Consider the following 25,167-nt stretch of genomic DNA (forward strand, 5'->3'; position numbering starts at 1 on the left):
CTGAGGATTCTGTTGTTGACCAGGATGTGATAAATCTGTTGACAGATGAAAGTACGGATGAATATGAAAAGGATGACTCAACATCAGAAAATGATCGTGTCCAGCGAAGACGTAGAAATAACAGTCAGAAATCTAATGATGTTTCAATGACAAAACAAAAATCTCAAGATTTGGTGAATGAAGAAGTGGCACTTAATCCACACAGGAAAAGTCAAGACTGCGACAGTATATTCAGACTGGGAGGTGGCCTGTTGCATGTTAAGCTGAGGCCATGCTTCTCACAAGAAAAGGACAACACACTTGTATGTGATCTTTGCAGTGATGGGTACTTTCATGATAAATATGAGTTTCACAAACATTTGCTCAGGCACATGAATCTGTGGTTCTTTATGTGTGGACACTGTGACTTCCATTGTTTTGAGCAGATAGCCATGACAAGTCATTTAAGAAAGCATCATAAGAACCACCCATCTAAAATTCTGAAAATGGAAGTAGATGACTTTAAAAACAGAATCAATCAAATAATACACTGCAGAAAGGCAGGTGTGTCTGTGTCTTCTTTAATAAATATCAGGAAACAAGAGCTAGGCAGAAGCACTGTTGAGGAAAGTGTTCAAGATTCAAATCACAGTGAAGCGAAAGAGATAACAGAGAGCAGTCAAAACAGCAAAACACAAAATACATCTAATGATGAGAAATCCAAGGGCAGTAGCAAGAACTCACCAGAGAAAGATTCCATACATGCTTCAGAGAAAAGTTTGACAGCACAAAACAAAGCTGGTGAAGGAAAAGTCCTAACATTCGGTGTATTTCACAAGTGTTCAATTTGTAGCTTCAAGTCTTCCAACAGAGATTCTGTAGTTCGACATCTGGGAGTACATTCTCAAGTTAACAAATACTATTGTGATCTTTGTGCATTCCAGTCATCAGTTGCAGGAGACTTAAGTCTTCACATGGCCAAAAGGCACCCAGAAGCATGCCAGAATAAAACTGACCAGACCCCACGCTCAAGAGAATTTAAAGAACTGTTGGGTAACCAAATATCTAAATCAAATCTGAAAGACATTGCCCAGAGCGAAGATATTGCTAACTCAGCAAGAAGTCAAAGTTCTCTCAATATCAATTCATCTGTCTCCAAGAAAACAGACATTAATAAGAACAGTCCAAGTGTGGGTAGGAAAAAAACTGATGCCCATAAGACTCCATCAGTTGGTAACGGTATAATTCCTCCAGCTCAAGCAGGCACAGTGAAAACTCTATACAGACATGAGTTGAAGAAGAGAAGTGGTCTCTATAGATGTAACTATTGTCACTATTGTTCTAAGTGGGGAAACAATATGTGTCGACATATCCAGTGTATGCACAATGTGAAGGTCATCTGGAAGGAACAGGAGGAGGCTGGCAGTAAACAAAATAGTGATGATGAAGAAAGCGATGAATCCAAGAGTGATGTTGAGAGCAATGATAAAAAGAGCAATGACATGAAGATGAAAGATACAGTTACCAGTGTTGATGGTGATGATGAAGATGCTACGAGTGATGATGAAAATGATGGTACTGAAATAGATGATGATGAGAATGATGGTACTGAAATAGATGATGATGAGAATGATGGTACTGAAATAGATGATGATGAAAAAGGCAAACAAAAGGTTGTGCTCTACACTTGTGACGTCAAGGTCAACTCTAAAGGACAGTACAAGTGTCCTTTGTGTACAGCTGTCCTTCAGTGTAAGTCAAATCTTTACCGGCATGGTCTAGAGGTCCACAACGCTGATATTAAGGAAGGCTTTACCTGTCTGGTTTGTAAGAAGGACTTTAGACTGAGAACACCTTTTATGAAGCATCTCAGAACGGACTCAAAATGTGACAAGCCATGGTTCCTTTGTTCATCTAGATATTGCGCAAGTGTGTTCTTGGATCGTCAGAAGTGCATCAAGCACATGCAGAAAGTACATTCAGTTAAGAAAAGTCCCACAGAAATTAACACTAAGAAATTGAAGCTTGAAAAGTGTGTTGTCAAAGGAAACTTATTGCATCGCCCGAAAGGTGAAAGACCACTTCGCCGAAAGGATGAACGAACACCGAGCAAAACTGAGAACAAAGTAGTCGATAAAAAGGAGGAAACATCTCCTGGTAAAGAGGAGGACAAGGCACTCAGCAAAAAACAGGAAAAAATACCCGATAATTTGACGTTCTCAAAGGCATCTGACATGAGAGAGATTGTCTGTGGAGAATGTGGGATAGAAAGCAAAGGTTGTTTCGCCTGCCAGCTACATTGTAACAACAAACATTCCACAAAGTCTATCTGTTGCTTTTTCTGTAAAAAGTTTGCAACAGTATCTGTAAGGCACATGATGTATCATATAATTGATGTTCACAAGAAAATGAATCTGAAATTTTATCATATACCAAAGACAGACAAACATAGCAAGATAGCATACAAGTTTACCTGCTTGTTTAACAGAAAGAATGCAATACTGAACAAAAGCATTACAACTACAAACCGTCTCTTTGGATGGCGTGATGCTCCCAAAAGATTAAAGAGAAAAGATAGAAAGAAATCTGAAAGTGCCCCTTCAGACAAAGAGAAAAAGACCTCGGCTTCAGAAAAACTGTCTAAAGCATCCTATTCAGCTAGGAATATTGACACAACGGATCACTACAAATGTGTAGCAGTAAAGGGATGTGGATTTGTTAACCAAAAGTATGATGTCATGCATGTGCATATTCAAAAGCATCTTAACTACAAACCATTCAAATGTGGGATTTGTGGAATGCTCTTTCATATGGAACAGCATGTTAAAATGCACCACACTAGATTACATGGTCCAGACCAAAAGGTCAATTTCACAGTCAAACGCATTGCTGCCACTGAAGAGAAAATTGCCAGGTGCCTAAGGACAGGAAATCCACATTACTTCGTCAACAAGACTTTTACAGTAGAGGATTTCAAGAAAGTAAGGAATGGACCAAAGCGTCTTTACAAAGAATTTGGTGGGAAACGAACTGTCTTTAAGTGTATTGAATGTCCATTTGAATCGAATAAAAAGCAGGAAATGACCTTTCATGTGTACAAGCACCTTCCACAGTTCTACAAATGTCCTTTCTGTAACCACACAGGTTATCCAAGGTAAGTGAAATATAAGTAGCAAGATAGTCCAAATGTAGTCCCTTTTTTCCCTTACACTCAATAGGTAAATCCACTCTTTTTAAAGTGTGAGATTTCATAGTTGCTTCATAAGTCCTCAATTTCACACTAACAGCACTTTACTTGCTTTAAATTTTTAGAAATTAGGAAAAATTAATTGTTGGTATGACTGCTCATTTAGAATATGAATATTGCCCATTGTGTCATTTTTTAATTTTTTAAAAATTAGGAAAAATAAACTGTTGGTATGACTGCCCATTTAGAATATGAATATTGCCCATTGTGTCATTTTTTAATTTGTTAAAATTAGGAAAAATAAACTGTTGGTATGACTGCCCATTTAGAATATGAATATTGCCCATTGTGTCATTTTTTAATTGTTTAAAAATTAGGAAAAATTAACTGTTGGTATGGCTGCTCATTTAGAATATGAATATTGCCCATTGTGTCATTTTTTAATTTTTTAAAAATTAGGAAAAATAAACTGTTGGTATGACTGCCCATTTAGAATATGAATATTGCCCATTGTGTCATTTTTTAATTTTTTAAAAATTAGGAAAAATAAACTGTTGGTATGACTGCCCATTTAGAATATGAATATTGCCCATTGTGTCATTTTTGAATTGTTTAAAAATTAGGAAAAATTAACTGTTGGTATGGCTGCTCATTTAGAATATGAATATTGCCCATTGTGTCATTTTTTAATTTTTTAAAAATTAGGAAAAATAAACTGTTGGTATGACTGCCCATTTAGAATATGAATATTGCCCATTGTGTCATTTTTTAATTTTTTAAAAATTAGGAAAAATAAACTGTTGGTATGACTGCCCATTTAGAATATGAATATTGCCCATTGTGTCATTTTTTGTGATATTTATTACTTTTACTTATACAAGATATTTTTTTCAAGAGGTCACAATATTTCAGTCAAATGGAGCGTTGACCTCCGTAACTTCAGAAGGTCTGAGGTGTTTAGTTCAGTACCCAAGGTTGATTGTGTGTTTCTCAGGAAGTTAAGAAATGTCTAGTCTGTGCTGTTGTGCTTAGCCCTTATTGCCCTCGATGACATTAGATGGTCCTCCCATATGTTGTTCAGTGAGGCAGTCACTAACTATTACTAGGTCACCCGTCTCAAAAGAACACTGGCTGGTCACAGGCGATAAACACAGCAAAATATGCAAACTACTCTAAAAAAAGAGATTTTTATAATCACCCATCAGTGTACAAACTTATTAAGTTACTAACAGAGGAAAACTATAAACAACAACTCAATATATGTAGATTTCTGAAGTCAGCCATGGATTTAAGAAATGTTACAAATACACAAATAGTAGATGTATTAGATGATCAAAATGGTGAATGTTTCCAGTAGATAATATTGTTAACATTAAATTGTCAATTTAATTGTGTATGTTATTATATCCATCCTCCATTCTGACACTTGTATATTGTAGATGATTATGTATGTGTACCTACAGGCCGTGCGTCCTTTGGTTTATTTCAATAATTGATACATATATTGATGCAAATATACAATATCTCCTTTTTATGTTTTGATGTTTTTCAATTGATTACTTTCCATTTAGGTTTTTGGTGATTGAGCACATAGCAGAAGTCCATCCCACAGAAAATGCTAGCACCCCTGTCATTAACCTGATGGATACAAATTGGAAGCGTTGGATGAAGTCAACGTCAGGCCAGAAGAAGGAGCCAAATTCTGCATCACAGCCAGATTCCTCAGACACAGATGTGTATTCCGGTACTTACATTCAGAATATTTACTGTAATCTTTTATTTAAATGCTGTATTTGCAGTGGTTCTGTGCAATTAGGTAACATATGTAGAAATTTTCAGATCAGCTGTTGTGTTTTATTGTGGTTAGATTTGGTATACACCCACACACACATACATATATATGCATATACATACAAAGAAATCTTTGGCAATGATGTTTTTCACCCTTGCATAGAAATGTTATTTTCGCTCTTTAGTAAATTCAACCTTTAGAAATGGTTGGCTATTCAAATTCCCCTATATCCCTGGTCGGTCGTCCATTTGTAAACAATTTGTATAATACTGGATCTATCTTTCTCAAATTTCATATCAAGGTTTCCCTTTGTCCCTAGTTGTGCCTTTTGAATTTGGGAGTAATCACAATGACAAAATGGCAAACAGGCAGCCATCTTGGATTTTGCATATGAAAGTTTTTCATTGCTATTTCCTGAGAAATACTGGGTGAATCTTTCTACAGTAATCATATGTTTCTTGTGTAACTTCCCCTTGGTCCCTTTATGTGCCCAATTGAATAAGGGGCTGATCTGAAAACGAAATGACAAGGAGGTGACCATCTTGGATTTGACAAATAAAGATGATTATCTTTTTTTTTGTAAAAGGAATTTCCAGATATGTTTAAGAGCAAATTTAAAGCAAAATAAATGAAAGAATAGAAAAGAAAGGAAAAGATTCCTGTTTTTAAAGAACAAATGAAGACCAAACAATGATGGTTGCCAAGAAAGATTAAAAAGCCAAACCTAATATACCCTCCCCACTTGTACATAGATTATGTTTTACCAGGGTATTGGAACCCTCTATATCAATAGCAGATGTCTCTCTCTTCTGTCAACCAATGATACAGCTATTGTGATAGTCATTTTGGTATTATTCTCACTATCCAACTATCTCCCTTCCCGGCAGATAGTGTATCTACCTTCCGAGCAGATAGTGTACCTCTCTTCCCACCAGATAGTGTATCTCCCTTACAAGCAGATAGTGTATCTATCTTCCCATCAGATAGTGTATCTTCCTTCCCACCAGATAGTGTATCTACCTTTCCACCAGATGGTGTAACTTCCTTCCCAGCAGATAGTGTATCTCTCTTCCAACCAGATAGTGTATCTGCCTTCCCACCAGATAGTGTATCTACCTTCCTACCAGATGTGTATCTCCCTTCCCAGCAGATAGTGTAACTTCCTTCCCAGCAGATAGTGTATTTCCCCACCCACCAGATAGTGTATCTCCCTACCCACCAGATAGTGTATCTCCCTACCCACCAGATAGTGTATTTCCCTACCCACCAGATAGTGTATCTCCCTACCCACCAGATAGTGTATCTCCCTTCCCAGCAGATAGTGTATCTTCCTTCCCTTTCTAGCAGATAGTGTATCTACCTTCCCAGCAGATAGTGTATCTACCTTCCCACCAGATAGTGTATCTCCCTTCCCGGCAGATAGTGTAACTCCCTTCCCAGCAGATAGTGTATCTCCCTTCCCACCGGATAGTGTATCTACCTTCCCACCAGATAGTGTATCTCCCTTCCTACCAGATAGTGTATCTCCCTTCCCACCAGATAGTGTATCTCCCTACCCACCAGATAGTGTATCTCCCTTCCCACAAGATAGTGTATCTCCCTACCCACAAGATAGTGTATCTCCCTTCCCAGCAGATAGTGTATCTCCCTTCCCAGCAGATAGTGTATCTACCTTCCCAGCAGATAGTGTATACCTTACCTTCAGTAGATAGTGTATCCCAGCAGATAGTATCTACCTCCCCAGCAGATATGTATCTTTCCCAGCAGATAGTGTAACTCCCTTCCCAGCAGATAGTGTATCTTCCTTCCCTTTCCAGCAGATAGTGTATCTACCTTCCCAGCAGATAGTGTTTCTACCTTCCCACCAGATAGTGTATCTCCCTTCCCGGCAGATAGTGTTTCTACCTTCCCACCAGATAGTGTATCTCCCTTCCCGGCAGATAGTGTAACTCCCTTCCCACCAGATAGTGTATCTCCCTTCCCACCGGATAGTGTATCTCCCTTCCTACCAGATAGTGTATCTCCCTTCCTACCAGATAGTGTATCTCCCTTCCCAGCAGATAGTTTATCTCCCTTCCCACCAGATAGTGTATCTCCCTTCCCACAAGATAGTGTATCTCCCTACCCACCAGATAGTGTATCTACCTTCCAAGCAGATAGTGTATCTCCCTTCCCACCAGATAATGTATCTCCCTACCCACCAGATAGTGTATCTCCCTTCCCACAAGATAGTGTATCTCCCTACCCACAAGATAGTGCATCTCCCTTCCCACCAGATAGTGTATCTCCCTACCCACCAGATAGTGTATCTACCTTCCGAGCAGATAGTGTATCTCCTTTCCCACCAGATAGTGTATCTACCTTCCCAGCAGATAGTGTATCTCCCTTCCCAGCAGATAGTGTATCTACCTTCCCAGCAGATAGTGTATTTACCTTCCCAGCAGATAGTGTATCTCCCTTCCCAGTAGATAGTGTATCCCTTTCCCCGCAGATAGTGTATCTACCTTCCCAGCAGATAGTGTATCTACTTTCCCAGCAGATAGTGTAACTCCCTTCCCAGCAGATAGTGTATCTACCTTCCCAGCAGATAGTGTATCTACCTTCCCAGCAGATAGTGTATCTCCCTTCCCAGTAGATAGTGTATCCCTTTCCCTGCAAATAGTGTATCTACCTTCCCAGCAGATAATGTATCTACTTTCCCAGCAGATAGTGTAACTCCCTTCCCAGCAGATAGTGTATCTCCCTTTCCTCAGATGGTGTAACTTCCTTCCCAGCAGATAGTGCATCTACCTTCCCAGCAGATAGTGTAACTCCCTTCCTAGCAGATAGTGTATCTACCTTCCCAGCAGATAGTGTAACACCCTTCCCAGCAGATAGTGTATCTACCTTCCCAGCAGATAGTATATTCTACCTTCCCAGCAGATAGTGTATCTACCTTCCCAGCAGATAGTGAATCTACCTTCCCACAGATAGTGTATCTACCTTCCCACAGATGGTTATCTACCTTCCCACAGATGGTTATCTCCCTTCCCAGCAGATAGTATATTCTCCCTTCCCACAGATTGTATATCTACCTTCCCAGCAGATAGTATATTCTCCCTTCCCACAGATTGTGTATCTACCTTCCCAGCAGATAGTATATTCTCCCTTCCCACAGATTGTGTATCTACCTTCCCAGCAGATAGTATATTCTCCCTTCCCACAGATTGTGTATCTACCTTCCCAGCAGATAGTATATTCTCCCTTCCCACAAGATAGTGTATCTCCCTACCCACAAGATAGTGTATCTCCCTTCCCAGCAGATAGTGTATCTCCCTTCCCACAAGATAGTGTATCTCCCTACCCACAAGATAGTGTATCTTCCTACCCACCAGATAGTGTATCTCCCTTCCCACCAGATAGTGTATCTCCCTACCCACAAGATAGTGTATCTCCCTTCCCACCAGATAGTGTATCTCCCTACTCACCAGATAGTGTATCTACCTTCCCAGCAGATAGTGTATCTCCCTTCCCAGCAGATGGTGTATCTACCTTCCCAGCAGATAGTGTATCTACCTTCCCAGCAGATAGTGTATCTCCCTTCCCAGTAGATAGTGTATCCCTTTCGCCGCAGATAGTGTATCTCCTTTCCCAGCAGATAGTGTATCTACCTCCCCAGCAGATAGTGTATCTACTTTCCCAGCAGATAGTGTAACTCCCTTCCCAGCAGATAGTGTATCTTCCTTCCCTTTCCAGCAGATAGTGTATCTACCTTCCCAGCAGATAGTGTTTCTACCTTCCCACCAGATAGTGTATCTCCCTTCCCGGCAGATAGTGTTTCTACCTTCCCACCAGATAGTGTATCTCCCTTCCCGGCAGATAGTGTAACTCCCTTCCCACCAGATAGTGTATCTCCCTTCCCACCGGATAGTGTATCTCCCTTCCTACCAGATAGTGTATCTCCCTTCCTACCAGATAGTGTATCTCCCTTCCCAGCAGATAGTTTATCTCCCTTCCCACCAGATAGTGTATCTCCCTTCCCACAAGATAGTGTATCTCCCTACCCACCAGATAGTGTATCTACCTTCCAAGCAGATAGTGTATCTCCCTTCCCACCAGATAATGTATCTCCCTACCCACCAGATAGTGTATCTCCCTTCCCACAAGATAGTGTATCTCCCTACCCACAAGATAGTGTATCTCCTTTCCCAGCAGATAGTGTATCTACCTCCCCAGCAGATAGTGTATCTACTTTCCCAGCAGATAGTGTAACTCCCTTCCCAGCATCTTCCTTCCCTTTCCAGCAGATAGTGTATCTACCTTCCCAGCAGATAGTGTTTCTACCCACCAGATAGTGTATCTCCCTTCCCGGCAGATAGTGTTTCTACCTTCCCACCAGATAGTGTATCTCCCTTCCCGGCAGATAGTGTAACTCCCTTCCCACCAGATAGTGTATCTCCCTTCCCACCGGATAGTGATACCAGATGTGTATCTCCCTTCCTACCAGATAGTGTATCTCCCTTCCCAGCAGATAGTTTATCTCCCTTTAGTGTATCTCCCTTCCCACCAGATAGTGTATCTACCTTCCAAGCAGATAGTGTATCTCCCTTCCCACCAGATAATGTATCTTCCCACCAGATAGTGTATCTCCCTACCCACAAGATAGTGTATCTCCCTACCCACAAGATAGTGCATCTCCCAGCAGATAGTGTATCTACCCACCAGATAGTGTATCCTTCCCAGCAGATAGTGTATCTCCTTTCCCAGCAGATAGTGTATCTACCTTCCCAGCAGATAGTGTATCTCCCTTCCCAGCAGATAGTGTATCTACCTTCCCAGCAGATAGTGTATTTACCTTCCCAGCAGATAGTGTATCTCCCTTCCCAGTAGATAGTGTATCCCTTTCCCCGCAGATAGTGTATCTACCTTCCCAGCAGATAGTGTATCTACTTTCCCAGCAGATAGTGTAACTCCCTTCCCAGCAGATAGTGTATCTACCTTCCCAGCAGATAGTGTATCTACCTTCCCAGCAGATAGTGTATCTCCCTTCCCAGTAGATAGTGTATCCCTTTCCCTGCAAATAGTGTATCTACCTTCCCAGCAGATAATGTATCTACTTTCCCAGCAGATAGTGTAACTCCCTTCCCAGCAGATAGTGTATCTCCCTTTCCTCAGATGGTGTAACTTCCTTCCCAGCAGATAGTGCATCTACCTTCCCAGCAGATAGTGTAACTCCCTTCCTAGCAGATAGTGTATCTACCTTCCCAGCAGATAGTGTAACACCCTTCCCAGCAGATAGTGTATCTACCTTCCCAGCAGATAGTATATTCTACCTTCCCAGCAGATAGTGTATCTACCTTCCCAGCAGATAGTGTATCTACCTTCCCAGCAGATAGTGAATCTACCTTCCCACAGATAGTGTATCTACCTTCCCACAGATGGTTATCTACCTTCCCACAGATGGTTATCTCCCTTCCCAGCAGATAGTATATTCTCCCTTCCCACAGATTGTGTATCTACCTTCCCAGCAGATAGTATATTCTCCCTTCCCACAGATTGTGTATCTACCTTCCCAGCAGATAGTATATTCTCCCTTCCCACAGATTGTGTATCTACCTTCCCAGCAGATAGTATATTCTCCCTTCCCACAGATTGTGTATCTACCTTCCCAGCAGATAGTATATTCTCCCTTCCCACAGATGGTGTATCTACCTTCCCAGCAGATAGTATATTCTCCCTTCCCACAGATGGTTATCTCCCTTCCCAGCAGATAGTATATTCTCCCTTCCCACAGATGGTTATCTCCCTTCCCAGCAGATAGTATATTCTCCCTTCCCTCAGATGGTGTATCTACCTTCCCAGCAGATTAACCTTTATTCTGCTGGATAATGACCCACTGGTTTGTTATTCCATGCTAACAGTGGAACATCTTTTAATTGACTTCTAAGATTTTTTTTACAAAATTTATACAAAGCACTTCCATTGACTTGGAACATATTATATCAAATTAAAGAGATTGGCTTCTTTAACAAAATATGAACCATATGTGTGAGTTATAATTTATAATTAATCATTTTTGTTACATCCAGCAACATACCTGTTTTTTAACATATTGCTGTTTTAAATTTTCATGTGATTTTGGTTTTACCCTTATAACCATAGAAACAAGCAAATAAATCCTTGAGCTCCTTCCAACTACATGTACTTAATCCAGACATCCTAACAGACAATCCTCACTCCTGGTGAATAATGTAATCCTTATCATAGTAGATAGGCCAATGTACTTAATCCAAATATCCTAACAGACAATCCTCACTCCTGGTGGATAATGTAATCCTTATCATAGTAGATAGGCCAATGTACTTAATCCAAATATCCTAACAGACAATCCTCACTCCTGGTGGATAATGTAATCCTTATCATAGTAGATAGGCCAATGTACTTAATCCAAATATCCTAACAGACAATCCTCACTCCTGGTGGATAATGTAATCCTTATCATAGTAGATAGGCCAATGTACTTAATCCAAATATCCTAACAGACAATCCTCACTCCTGGTGGATAATGTAATCCTTATCATAGTAGATAGGCCAATGTACTTAATCCAAATATCCTAACAGACAATCCTCACTCCTGGTGGATAATGTAATCCTTATCATAGTAGATAGGCCAATGTACTTAATCCAAATATCCTAACAGACAATTTTCACTCCTGGTGGATAATGTAATCCTTATCATAGTAGATAGGCCAATGTACTTAATCCAAATATCCTAACAGACAATCCTCACTCCTGGTGGATAATGTAATCCTTATCATAGTAGATAGGCCAATGTACTTAATCCAAATATCCTAACAGACAATCCTCACTCCTGGTGGATAATGTAATCCTTATCATAGTAGATAGGCCAATGTACTTAATCCAAATATCCTAACAGACAATCCTCACTCCTGGTGGATAATGTAATCCTTATCATAGTAGATAGGCCAATGTACTTAATCCAAATATCCTAACAGACAATCCTCACTCCTGGTGGATAATGTAATCCTTATCATAGTAGATAGGCCAATGTACTTAATCCAAATATCCTAACAGACAATCCTCACTCCTGGTGGATAATGTAATCCTTATCATAGTAGATAGGCCAATGTACTTAATCCAAATATCCTAACAGACAATCCTCACTCCTGGTGGATAATGTAATCCTTATCATAGTAGATAGGCCAATGTACTTAATCCAAATATCCTAACAGACAATCCTCACTCCTGGTGGATAATGTAATCCTTATCATAGTAGATAGGCCAATGTACTTAATCCAAATATCCTAACAGACAAATGACACTCGTTCTGTTTTAGATAATCCATAAGCTTCATTCCCAGGAGACAATCACTTAGGCCTATATTGTAGTAGATAACATTGTCACCGTCATTCCCAGGAGAAAATCTCTTAGGCCTATATTTTAGTAGATAACATTGTCACCGTCATTCCCAGGAGAAAATCACTTAGGCCTATATTTTAGTAGATAACATTGTCACCGTCATTCCCAGGAGACAATCACTTAGGCCTATATTGTAGTAGATAACATTGTCACCGTCATTCCCAGGAGACAATCACTTAGGCCTATATTTTAGTAGATAACATTGTCACCGTCATTCCCAGGAGACAATCACTTAGGCCTATATTGTAGTAGATAACATTGTCACCATCATTTCCAGGAGACAATCACTTAGGCCTATATTGTAGTAGATAACATTGTCACCGTCATTCCCAGGAGACAATCACTTAGGCCTATATTGTAGTAGATAACATTGTCACCGTCATTCCCAGGAGACAATCACTTAGGCCTATATTTTAGTAGATAACATTGTCACCGTCATTCCCAGGAGACAATCACTTAGGCCTATATTGTAGTAGATAACATTGTCACCGTCATTCCCAGGAGACAATCACTTAGGCCTATATTTTAGTAGATAACATTGTCACCGTCATTCCCAGGAGACAATCACTTAGGCCTATATTGTAGTAGAAAACATTGTCACCGTCATTCCCAGGAGACAATCACTTAGGCCTATATTGTAGTAGATAACATTGTCACCGTCATTCCCAGGAGACAATCACTTAGGCCTATATTTTAGTAGATAACATTGTCACCGTCATTCCCAGGAGACAATCACTTAGGCCTATATTGTAGTAGATAACATTGTCACCGTCATTCCCAGGAGAAAATCACTTAGGCCTATATTGTAGTAGATAACATTGTCACCGTCATTCCCAGGAGAAAATCACTTAGGCCTATATTGTAGTAGATAACATTGTCACCGTCATTCCCAGGAGACAATCACTTAGGCCTATATTGTAGTAGATGACATTGTCACCGTCATTCCCAGGAGACAATCACTTAGGCCTATTTTGTAGTAGATAACATTGTCACCCTCATTTCTAGCAGATAATCTAGTTTTTCCTCATCTTTGTTAATAATCTAGCCACCTTTGTTCCAGATAAGTAATTCAGCATCCTTAATTTTCAGTAAATAATCTGTCTGGTTTTTTGGAAGATAATATAGACACCGTTTGTTTAGTCAAGAAATAATCTCATAAATTGTGTTTTTTATCAGGTGAAGAAGCAAGAGTTCCATGTAAGAGGCGTAAATCTGCTAAAGTATCGGGAATTCCTGACAACATCTTGGAATCGTCAGATTCAGACATCGTTCAACCAAGCAAAAAAGCAAAAGTTACAGCAGGTGCAGCAAGGAAAAGGGATAGAATTCCATCAGATTCTGAGGAGGAAGACGAAAATGTTTCTAGAAGGAAATGTCTGAAACGAAAGATGTCAACTTCATCTAAGAAAGCATCACTTACCTCCTCTTCAGATAGCGATGAGGAAGAGGATGACGAGAGTGAAGAAGATATAGAAGATTCAAATTCTGTACAAGACACCGATGAAAAATATAAGGAAGAGGATGATGAGGAGGGTGTTGCGACTCCTCCACGGAGAAAGCGACATCAAATTTTATCTGATTGCACAGGTGATGAAATTGGTACATACGAAAAATAGATATAGTTAGAAAACTTAAGAGGCAGGTAAATGTTAGTTTATGTAGAAAGTTGGGTAATTGCACGACAGATCAATAGAAAACTGAAATATAGGTAGCCAGCTAATTATGTGACAGGTGAGTAGAAAATAGAGATGTAAATAGCCAAGTAAATAAGGTACAGGTAAGTAGAAAGGAGAAGTGTATATAGTCAGGTAATAAACATACAGGTAAGTAGAAAGGAGAGGTATATATACTCAGGTAATTAAGATATGGGTAAGTAGAAAGGAGAGGTATATATACTCAGGTAATTAAGATATGGGTAAGTAGAAAGGAGAGGTGTATATAGTCAGGTAATAAACATACAGGTAAGTAGAAAGGAGAGGTATATATACTCAGGTAATTAAGATATGGGTAAGTAGAAAGGAGAGGTATATATACTCAGGTAATAAACATACAGGTAAGTAGAAAGGAGAGGTATATATACTCAGGTAATTAAGATATGGGTAAGTAGAAAGGAGAGGTATATATACTCAGGTAATAAACATACAGGTAAGTAGAAAGGAGAGGTATATATACTCAGGTAATTAAGGTATAGGTAAGTAGAAAGGAGAGGTATATATACTCAGGTAATTAACATACAGGTAAGTAGAAAGGAGAGGTATATATACTCAGGTAATTAACATACAGGTAAGTAGAAAGAAGAGGTATATATAGCCAATGGAAAATAGACATATATGTAGCCAGGTGTTTTAGATATAAGTCAATGGAAAATAGAGATAAATGTAGCCAGGTGTTTTAGATATAAGTCAATGGAAAATAGAGATAAATGTAGCCAGGTGTTTTAGATATAAGTCAATGGAAAATAGAGATAAATGTAGCCAGGTGTGTTAGATATAAGTAAATGGAAAATAGAGATAAATGTAACCAGGTGTGTTAGATATAAGTCAATGGAAAATAGAGATAAATGTAGCCAGGTGTTTTAGATATAAGTAAATGGATAACAGATAAATGTAGCCAGGTGTTTTAGATATAAGTCAATGGAAAATAGAGATAAATGTAGCCAGGTGTTTTAGATATAAGTAAATGGATAACAGATAAATGTAGCCAGGTGTGTTAGATATAAGTCAATGGAAAATAGAGATAAATGTAACCAGGTGTGTTAGATATAAGTCAATGGAAAATAGAGATAAATGTAGCCAGGTGTTTTAGATATAAGTAAATGGATAACAGATAAATGTAGCCAGGTGTGTTAGATATAAGTCAATGGAAAATAGAGATAAATGTAGCCAGGTGTTTTAGATATAAGTAAATGGATAACAGATAAATGTAGCCAGGTGTTTTAGATATAAGTAAATGGATAACAGATAAATGTAGCCAGGTGTGTTAGATATAAGTCAATGGAAAATAGAGATAAATGTAGCCAGGTGTGTTAGATATAAGTCAATGGAAAATAGAGATAAATGTAGCCAGGTGTTTTAGATATAAGTCAATGGAAAATAGAGATAAATGTAGCCAGGTGTTTTAGATATAAGTCAATGGAAAATAGAGATAAATGTAGTCTGGTGTTTTAGATATAAGTCAATGGAAAATAGAGATAAATGTAGTCTGGTGTTTTAGATATAAGTCAATGGAAAATAGAGATAAATGTAGTCTGGTGTTTTAGATATAAGTCAATGGAAAATAGAGATATGTAGCCAGGTGTTTTAGATATAAGTCAATGGAAAATAGAGATAAATGTAGTCTGGTGTTTTAGATATAAGTCAATGGAAAATAGAGATAAATGTAGCCAGGTGTTTTAGATATAAGTCAATGGAAAATAGAGATAAATGTAGTCTGGTGTTTTAGATATAAGTCAATGGAAAATAGAGATAAATGTAGCCAGGTGTTTTAGATATAAGTCAATGGAAAATAGAGATAAATGTAGCCAGGTGTTTTAGATATAAGTCAATGGAAAATAGAGATAAATGTAGTCTGGTGTTTTAGATATAAGTCAATGGAAAATAGAGATAAATGTAACCAGGTGTTTTAGATATAAGTCAATGGAAAATAGAGATAAATGTAGCCAGGTGTGTTAGATATAAGTCAATGGAAAATAGAGATAAATGTAGTCAATTGATTTAGAGAAGGTGAATATGAAATAAGTATGGTCATGTTATTTTTAGACAGAGAAATATAGGTTGTTAGGTCATTTAAAGACAGGTAAAATGATATAGATAGGTAATTAAGGGACAGGTAGATATGATATAGGGATAAAGGTAGGCAGGAAATTATGAGATTTGTGATCAAGATTGGTTAAGGAACATAGAAATAGGCTGATAGACAAAACAAAGCAGATAAACACCATACAGGTAGGTTAGTAAAAAGTATCTTAAATTGTAATGAGTTATGAATAGTTGATGATCAGTAGGACTGTTTTCTAATAAACATACTGATGTTGATAAGTTGAATACCTCAAATCCTAGAAATCAAGTGAAAAATGTGACAGCGTTATTGAAAAATTGCTAAATTTGATACCCAATCAATGATAGACATTATATTAGCCAAAGAAATAATTAATTTTCTAAAAGATCAAGGCACAAAATGTACAAAAAGTCAGAACATTTTTATCTGATAAATACCAATATAACCAAATTACATAAATATATGGTTATGAATAAAATGACACTCTTATGAAAAGACATATGATCTAAAGCAATCATGACTTTCAATGTTTCCTGTGTTGTACAGATTATGGGCCAACACATTACTTCTGCCATCAGTGTCCTTTCCATACGGAAGATCTTGAAATCTATTGTCGCCACCTTGTTACACATGGTGGATTTAATCAGCTGTGTCCTCGTCTGCTTCCAAAGGATCTTCAGAAACCAGTGGAGGAGGAGCTAGGGAGATTCATGGAGGGGACGTCGAAGAAGAAAGGATCAGCTTTCCTTTGTGCGTACTGTAATTATATGGCTGAGACATCATTCCGCGTTAAGCAACATATCCAGATAAATCACCCTGACAATTACACTGACTACATGGAAATCCATACTAAATATGACACAACAAATGTCATGTTGGTGGCCATGCAGCCTTCCATTGTTATGACAGACATCTGTAAAATGGACCTGATCGACTTAGCCTTGATGTTGAAACATGAGGGGGTAACTATGAACAGTACCAAAAATCATCCATGTGAAAAGGAAAAATCTGACAACACTCGTCCAGGCAGTGCTGGTGAAAAGAAAAGGAAAAAGTTCAGCATTATGAGTCCATCAAAATATTACAAGAAAACTATTTCACATACAGATGTACGACAGGCAGATAGGTTCTCGGATGAGAAGGTTGATGAGAAGATAAGGACAGAAGATAGCCAGACTAACAAGGGAGGTGACTGTGTGGAGTCGCGGGATGGTGGTTCTGAATCCACACCGAACCTTTTCAATGCTCTTGTAAAATTAACACAAGAAGACAAAAACGTGACTGAAGGATTTGAAAATGTTATTGCTGAATATCTTTCAGCTGAAGATAAAAACAAATCTTTAACTGCCAAGGCAGTTAATGTGTGCAATAATAGTCAACTTGATTGTGTCCGTTCATCAGGTACTGGTGTGAACTCTTCAAAAACTGGAACCACCTCATCACTTGGAAGAGGTGAACCCAAAAACACTCTCACTTCATCAGCAATGCCAGAAAACTGTCATGAAGATTTTGAAATTGAAAAGAATTCCCCAAACAATGAAAGAAGTACTTTAAATTTTCAAGAAATGTCCTTTGAAACCAAAGCAATGTCCAATCCAGCAGAAAATCTTGCGGACCAAACGTGTGAAGAAGTCAAAAACATGGTTCCAGCAAATGTTGGAGTGACCACGGTAAGCAGTACAACTGACCATGTGGACACCTCAGACTGGTCTGTCTACTCTGATGTCTCGGATTGTAGTGATTCCATTCTTTCAAAGGACGATAATTTGTGTGAGGAAATACCAGCAGTCACAGAGAGGGCCAGCATATCATTTTCTACTCTGAATCAATCATGTTGTTCTCCCTGTAGTTCTGGCTGTGTAGAGGGAGAACATTCAGGAAAACAGAAAGCATTACCATCAGCGACGTCTACAACAAAGAAGGGAGGTAACTCCTTACCATCAGAGATTACTGGTGACAATGTGATGTCTAGTATCGATAGTATGTTGGATAGTTTGTCCGACATTAAACACAAACATGTTATGAACTCTCCAGTCAAACATTCATCTAACCAGAAAAGAACCCACAGCAGTGACATTTTGTCATCTCCCCTTGTTAACTCCACAAACCAGCACAAATCCAAGGACTCCAACAATACCACAAAGAGCCTCGAATCCAAGGACGCGGACATTATCATCAACAGGCCTGATTCCCAAGACTCTGACAATGAGTCATGTCACTCTATTGGATTTGAGGTGAACACTGACTCACAGGAACTGTAATGTAGTATAAACTGTTAGTATTAATTCACATTGGACGAGTTATTGATATGGTACAGTAAATTAAACAGGACAGTAGGGAAGTGATATGTTCACTGTGGAAATATTTATTTTGATATTTGTGCAAATGAAAACAAAATAATGTTTAAAGAAATGAGAAAATTATCACATTTTTAGTATTTTATCAAAAATGTCATTTCCAGATTTAGATTGTTTTCATTAATGATTTCTTTTTTAACAAAATTTAAATTTTAAATTGAAATTTTTCTTAACTGTATCAAGATATCAAATCCATGCACACATACAAACAAATGCTTTAGATATACAAATGTATGTCGGTTCACCAAACTAGATATGATCTGCATGAAAAATTTAGGTATTTTATCCATAGAAATGGATAATGAATAGTCGAAGTCTTCATGAGAAATCTGTTGATACCCACCCAACCAAGTGTTAATCTCTGTAAACTTTTTTTACCCAGACATCATTTAACTGTTTGTTTTGTTTCCCATTTGCGGGTTGTTAACTCAATGGCTGTATTATAACGGTTACCATGAAGTCAATTAACTTTTAGTTTTAATCATACTTATAAGTGTTAATCATACTTTTTACACCTGTTATTGTAGACAAGTGTTGACTTTATTTAAACAGGTTAACCACTGTCAACAATATCTGGATAGGTTGTCGAGCATTTTAGTCTTAAGCTTATATACTAAATGTGTTTGGTACATAGCTTTATACATACACAGCAGCAAAAGTGTCTTTGTTGTGAAGTTGAGCAGACATCAGTATGTCTGTAGTATTATGTAGGAACAAGAATTCAATTCCATTTGCTTGAATCAGATAACAAATACCATATAACTGGTTATTTTCACAAAATTTTCACTGTTTGTATATAAAACAATCTGTTTTACAATGATTTATGTTTTTTTAATCTAGATTTAAAAGGACATTGAATACTCAAGTGTCTCAGTAGTTCATGGATTAAATTTTTTTGGACATGTCAAAAAGTGAAAATATTGTCCCATGAAAATAACGGCCATACGGTAAGCTGTAAACAATGTATATTTTGATATTTCTGAATGTATTTTTATTATTATCATTTTTTGAGGGAAGAAGACAGGTCATCACAGATGGTAAAAAATAATCAGTTTAATTTCATGATATACAATACAGTGCTTTTTAGCCTTTCCTTGCCTCCATTTATGTGCACAGAAGATCATATGACTGAAATTTACGTTTTCTTTTAATTATTTTTTAAACTACTGAGCTCATCTTACTGTTAAATCATAAATTTTTGTGGTGGTTTCATTTTCATCAGTTTGATGTTACTCTTAATCCACAAAATAATTTGCCTAGTAGAGTGATTGAGCTATATGTATCCATAAAATAGTCATTTTTGAAAATCCATGAAAATTAAGCTGCCTGAAAATTTATGATTTTGCAGTATTTTGTACATGTGGAAACTTTCCCCTGCAAGTAGTCTTATTAAGCATGCCTTTTTGTACAGTTGTAAGCTTACAGTGGGCTAATTAGGGTAAATATGGTATGTATATCCAACAACTTGTATACTTTAACATTATGAATGCTTCCTTGTATAATCTACCAGATAAAAGATGCGTTTATCAGGTAGTATATGCCATTGCTTGTCATTGTGACGTCAGGATTTAATTTTTGAAATGATGACTGCTGTCCACTTACCAAAAGTTTTATAGATTAATGATTATTGATTACATTAGGAAATCAATAATTTTGTTTAGTCTAAATAAGGGTGTTCATGAAATAACTAAAAACTGCAGCCATAAAACTGTCTTGATTTGGCATTTACAGTCAATATAATTGATATAGCTTTGCTGACATATATGTTTACCTGAAAAAATGCTATACCTAGACAATCAGAATTAAGACAAATGAGAAATTATTTTAGACAGTATTCAGTAAGATAGAGAAAATATTTTCAATAGTAACTATTATTTCACTTTCAAAACATCTGCAAACCTTTTATCAAGTGAAGAATCAAAAAGTGTGTTAGTTGGTAAAGAAGATACCCACAGATGTGAAATACATACACTGTCATATCTGGTAATTCCTATGTATACATGTACAATTACTTATTACATTTTTAGGTCGCCTGAGCCGGAGGCTCATGGTGACCTATTGCCATCATAGTTTGTCTGTCGTTGTGCGTCGTTAACTTTTCACATATTCGACTTCTTCTCGAGAACCACTGAATAGATTTTGACCAAACTTGGCACAAAGCATCTCCATGGGAAGCCGCTTTTAGTTTGCAAAGAAAAAGGGCTTGGCCCCAATAGGGGCCCAGGAGGGGGAAAAGGGTGTAAAATTAGGTAAATCTTTAAAAATCTTCTTCTCATGAACCAACAGTCAGATTAAGTTCATATTTGATATTTAGGGTCCTTATGGCATGGTCTACAAAGTTTGCGAATGAAAAAAAATTGGGTCAAAAACGGCCCCACTAGGGGGCACTCAAAAGGGTCAAAAAATCAACTTTGACCGATTTCAACCAAATTTGGTAGAAAGCATCCCTTAGAGAAGAACATATGAAATTATGTTGAAAAAAGTGATTATGTCCTCTTTGGGGCCCATAAGGGGTGTAAAAGGGGCCATATGTAAAAACCTTCTTTAAATGACTACTTCGCAAGAACCAGTAGATGGATTTTGACCAAACTTGGCACAAAGCATCCCCATGGGAAGACGCTTCAAGTTTGCGAAGAAAAAGGGTGTGGGCCCAATAGGGGCTCCAGAAGGGGGAAACTTGATACAAATGTTCTACACAAGGTCCTGGCAAGTGTTTTAACTTTTTGGGGCGATTCAAAATCCAAGATGGCCACCCTGGCCTGTGTTTGGCTAAGACATTATGGACTTCCTCTCAAGAACCATTGAGTGGGTCATGTTCAAACTTTGTACAGATGTTTTACACATGGTCCTGCACAAGTGTTGTTACATTTTTGCAACATTTTAAAATCCCCAGGTTATTGACATATATTCCTCAAGTGACCGTTAAGGCCCCTTGGGCCTCTTGTTTTGTATTAAAGCAACAAGCTGTTGTAGATTGAAAAAATGCATAATATTTTGTTTGAAACACTTTCATATGTTCTATATTTTTAATGTAATTGTAAACTGAATACATATCCATTAAAAAATAAATATTTTTGAAGTTAAATTGTAATTTGTGATTTTATATATAGTGGTTATAAATAAGAAATAACAACATGTCACCATAATCATAATCCAAACTCAAATTCTATAAAACTAGGTCAGTAACAAGAAAATACCAACATGTCAACATAATCCAAACTCAAATTCTATAAAACTAGGTCAGTAACAAGAAAATACCAACATGTCAAAGTTGACCGGAAGTTGACATTTATCCTGATAACGATATATGAGAAAGGTTCCTTGTTTGTTAGCCCATACAACATATCCAAAGATGAACTTTGAATCTTGAAACGTTAAGGAGATATAACTTCATAATAACGAAGAAATACACTTTTTAAAGGTTCAAACATATTTGACCCCTGTGACCTTGAATGTCAGTCAAGGTTATTCATATTTGCAAGCCTTATAATGTAACATCTGATGATCAATATATCCCCAATATTAGTTCTCTAGACCTTGTGAAACTTGACAAGAAGATTGTTGAACACTGGTACCCTATTTTGTATATTTGAACTTTGACCCCTTTGGGAAACCGGAAGTTGACATTTTGAGGTAAGTTTTCCTTATGACAATCACTAGGAAGTCTGCACAGAAGGTTTATAATCAATTTTCATCATTGTATGCCTTCTAGAAATTGAGAAACTTTCATTTATCGATTTTTAGTTAATTGACATCTGTGACCTTGAAAGTGGGTCAAGGTCATTTATATTATCAAACTTTGTTGTCTGTTACATATGCTTCTTATATGTGAATTTATATCAAGTTACCTTCTAGGCCATCCAGAACTAGAGAAGAAGTTTTTCAAAAATTGGTACCCTTAATAGCACTTTTCAACTTTGACCTCCTACCGCAAACCGGAAGTTGAATTTGAGGTACGTTTCTCTTATATCACTCGACAGGAAATGTCCACAGAATATTTATGTCCAAAGTTGAAGACTTTGGGCAGCTTAACAAAGGAGAAATTACCATTTAACGATTTTTACATAATTGACTCCTGTGACCTTGAAAGTGAGTCAAGGTCATTTATATTAAGTAACCTTATAGATAATTGATCAGACATCTTACACATGAAATATTAAGACTCAAGGCTTTGCAGAACTTGAGAAAAAATTTGTCAAAGTTTGTAACTTAAAATAACACTTTTGAACTTTGACCCCTACCGAAGACCGGAAGTTGACCTTTGATCCCAGTTTTTTTTTTCTTGTGAAAATTGTTTTATTATTAATTTACATAATATGATTAAAATTGAGGTCACTAGCTAAAACAGTTCTTGAGTTGCGGCATTTTAGGTAAAATCGGATATGACGTCATGGCGGCCATTTTGTTTTTCCGATGAATTTGAATATGTCACTTAATGGTAGAAGACATCTGGGGAAATCTTCTCAGTAACAAGTTGATAAAATATAGCCCATCAATATTGTTCTTGAACGAGTTTTTCCTAGTTGTCGGCATTTTTAAAAGATCAAAGGAAATTTTCAAAATGGCGTACAGCGGAAATGGTAAACGTTTCAGAAGAACTGAAAACACTAAATTTATCGGAAGGGCGTTCTGCATCGATCTGAAGAAGAAAATTTCAAGAAAATTCAAAATTGAAAAAAAAATTAAATATTTGTTAAATTTTGAAAACTTTACCCAACAGCGAGCTTTTTTATTCGACATATTCTCCCTATAACATGTCAATGACAAAAATTTAGATAAGGAAATTCTCTAAAAATATTATAATTGCACAAATTCTGTATGATCAACGGTTTTCGAGATATTGCCGTTTTTAAGTTTTTAACTTATAACGTCATGGCGGCCATATTGGATTTTTGACCTACTTAAAAAATCGGCATCGACAACTTCATATACGTATCTACAAATAGGTGAATAGACTGTATATCTATATATTTACATTTAAAAGATTACGAACCCACAAAATTGGAAGAAGAATAATAATAAGAAACATAACAATAATAAGAAACATAACAAAAACAATAGGTCTTTTCAACAAATGGTGAAAAGCCCTAAAAACTTGGTCAGTAACAAGAACATACCAACATGTCTACATAATCATAATCCAAACTCTAATTCTATAAAACTAGGACAGTAACAAGAACATACCAACATGTCAACATAATCATAATCCAAACTCTAATTCTATAAAACTAGGACAGTAACAAGAACATACCAACATGTCAACATAATCATAATCCTAACTCTAATTCTATAAAACTAGGTCAGTAACAAGAACATACCAACATGTCAACATAATCATAATCCAAACTCTAATTCTATAAAACTAGGTCAGTAACAAGAACATACCAACATGTCAACATAATCATAATCCAAACTCTAATTCTATAAAACTAGGACAGTAACAAGAACATACCAACATGTCTACATAATCATAATCCAAACTCTAATTCTATAAAACTAGGGCAGTAACAAGAAAATACCAACATGTCAACATAATCATAATCCAAACTCTAATTCTATAAAACTAGGACAGTAACAAGAACATACCAACATGTCAACATAATCATAATCCAAACTCAAATTCTATAAAACTAGGACAGTAACAAGAAAATACCAACATGTCGACATAATCCAAACTCTAATTCTATAAAACTAGGACAGTAACAAGAAAATACCAACATGTCAACATAATCATAATCCAAACTCTAATTCTATAAAACTAGGGCAGTAACAACAAAATACCAACATGTCGACATAATTATAATCCAAACTCTTATTCTATAAAACTAGGGCAGTAACAAGAAAATACCAACATGTCGACATAATCCAAACTCTAATTCTATAAAACTAGGACAGTAACAAGAACATACCAACATGTCAACATAATCATAATCCAAACTCTAATTCTATAAAACTAGGACAGTAACAAGAAAATACCTACATGTCAACATAAACATAATCCAAACTCAAATTCTATAAAACAAGAGCAAAGTATGAACAAAGAAAAATGTTCACAAGAGATTCCTGAAAAGCACAAGGAGAATAAGACCAGGTGTTCCTGAATAGTATGCATCTTGCTCTTACAAAGGAACTTTATTGTTCTGCATGTAACAGGTAGCTGATGGTCTAATAATATTTGTCACTTGACAGTGTTGTGATTAAAATATTGTAAGCAAACACTTATGTATTTTAAGCCAGGTCACATTCCAACAGATCAGATTTTATCATACAAGTATGTTTCATGAACAAAAATTTGATAAAGAACTTATATATAAAATTTAAACAGAAGCATTGTTTTCTTTCTTTCTATCATTTCTATACATGTATCTAAATTTTTAGAAATAGGAAATTTTGACATCTGAATTTTTTGGTTTCACTCAATATACCTTTGTAAATCGCAACTTTATGACAACTGCCTGGTAACCGATTTGTGGTATAGTATTAAAACGTTGGCATATAATGATAGGGCAGGCAATCATATATCTATCATTAACCTGATGTACTGGTATTACAAGCAAGAAACTAGGGGAGTAGTATGTTGGTTATTATATAGACAGGTACGTATTTACCCTGATATAAGCCAAGGGAGAGACCATATAGTACTTCTTATGCAAAGT

General features: G+C 36.9%; 1 protein-coding gene across 1 annotated transcript; it reads left to right on the plus strand.

Annotated features, from left to right (window-relative positions):
- Positions 1 to 1,909: 1,909 nt before the first annotated feature.
- Positions 1,910 to 18,564, plus strand: LOC132553568 (uncharacterized). The gene is made up of 4 exons (XM_060217824.1): positions 1,910 to 3,133; positions 4,738 to 4,910; positions 13,554 to 13,964; positions 16,701 to 18,564. The coding sequence occupies exons 1-4, from the start codon at positions 1,944 to 1,946 to the stop codon at positions 18,413 to 18,415; spliced, it is 3,489 nt and encodes a 1,162-aa protein (XP_060073807.1). The 5' UTR covers positions 1,910 to 1,943; the 3' UTR covers positions 18,416 to 18,564.
- Positions 18,565 to 25,167: the final 6,603 nt, after the last annotated feature.

This window comes from Ylistrum balloti, unplaced genomic scaffold (genome assembly GCF_031769215.1).
Source record: "Ylistrum balloti isolate Yb309-2 unplaced genomic scaffold, AGI_CSIRO_Ybal_v1 Utg370336, whole genome shotgun sequence".
Classification (NCBI taxonomy): Eukaryota; Metazoa; Mollusca; class Bivalvia; order Pectinida; family Pectinidae; genus Ylistrum; species Ylistrum balloti.

What these genes read in the sequence shown, in the direction of transcription:
- LOC132553568 (XM_060217824.1), top strand. Translation starts at nt 1,944, where the DNA reads ATGCAGAAAGTACATTCAGTTAAGAAAAGTCCCACAGAAATTAACACT. An exon ending in AACCACACAGGTTATCCAAG is followed by an intron (nt 3,134 to 4,737) that starts GTAAGTGAAATA and finishes CTTTCCATTTAG; the next exon opens with GTTTTTGGTGATTGAGCACA. An exon ending in AATTTTATCTGATTGCACAG is followed by an intron (nt 13,965 to 16,700) that starts GTGATGAAATTG and finishes TGTGTTGTACAG; the next exon opens with ATTATGGGCCAACACATTAC.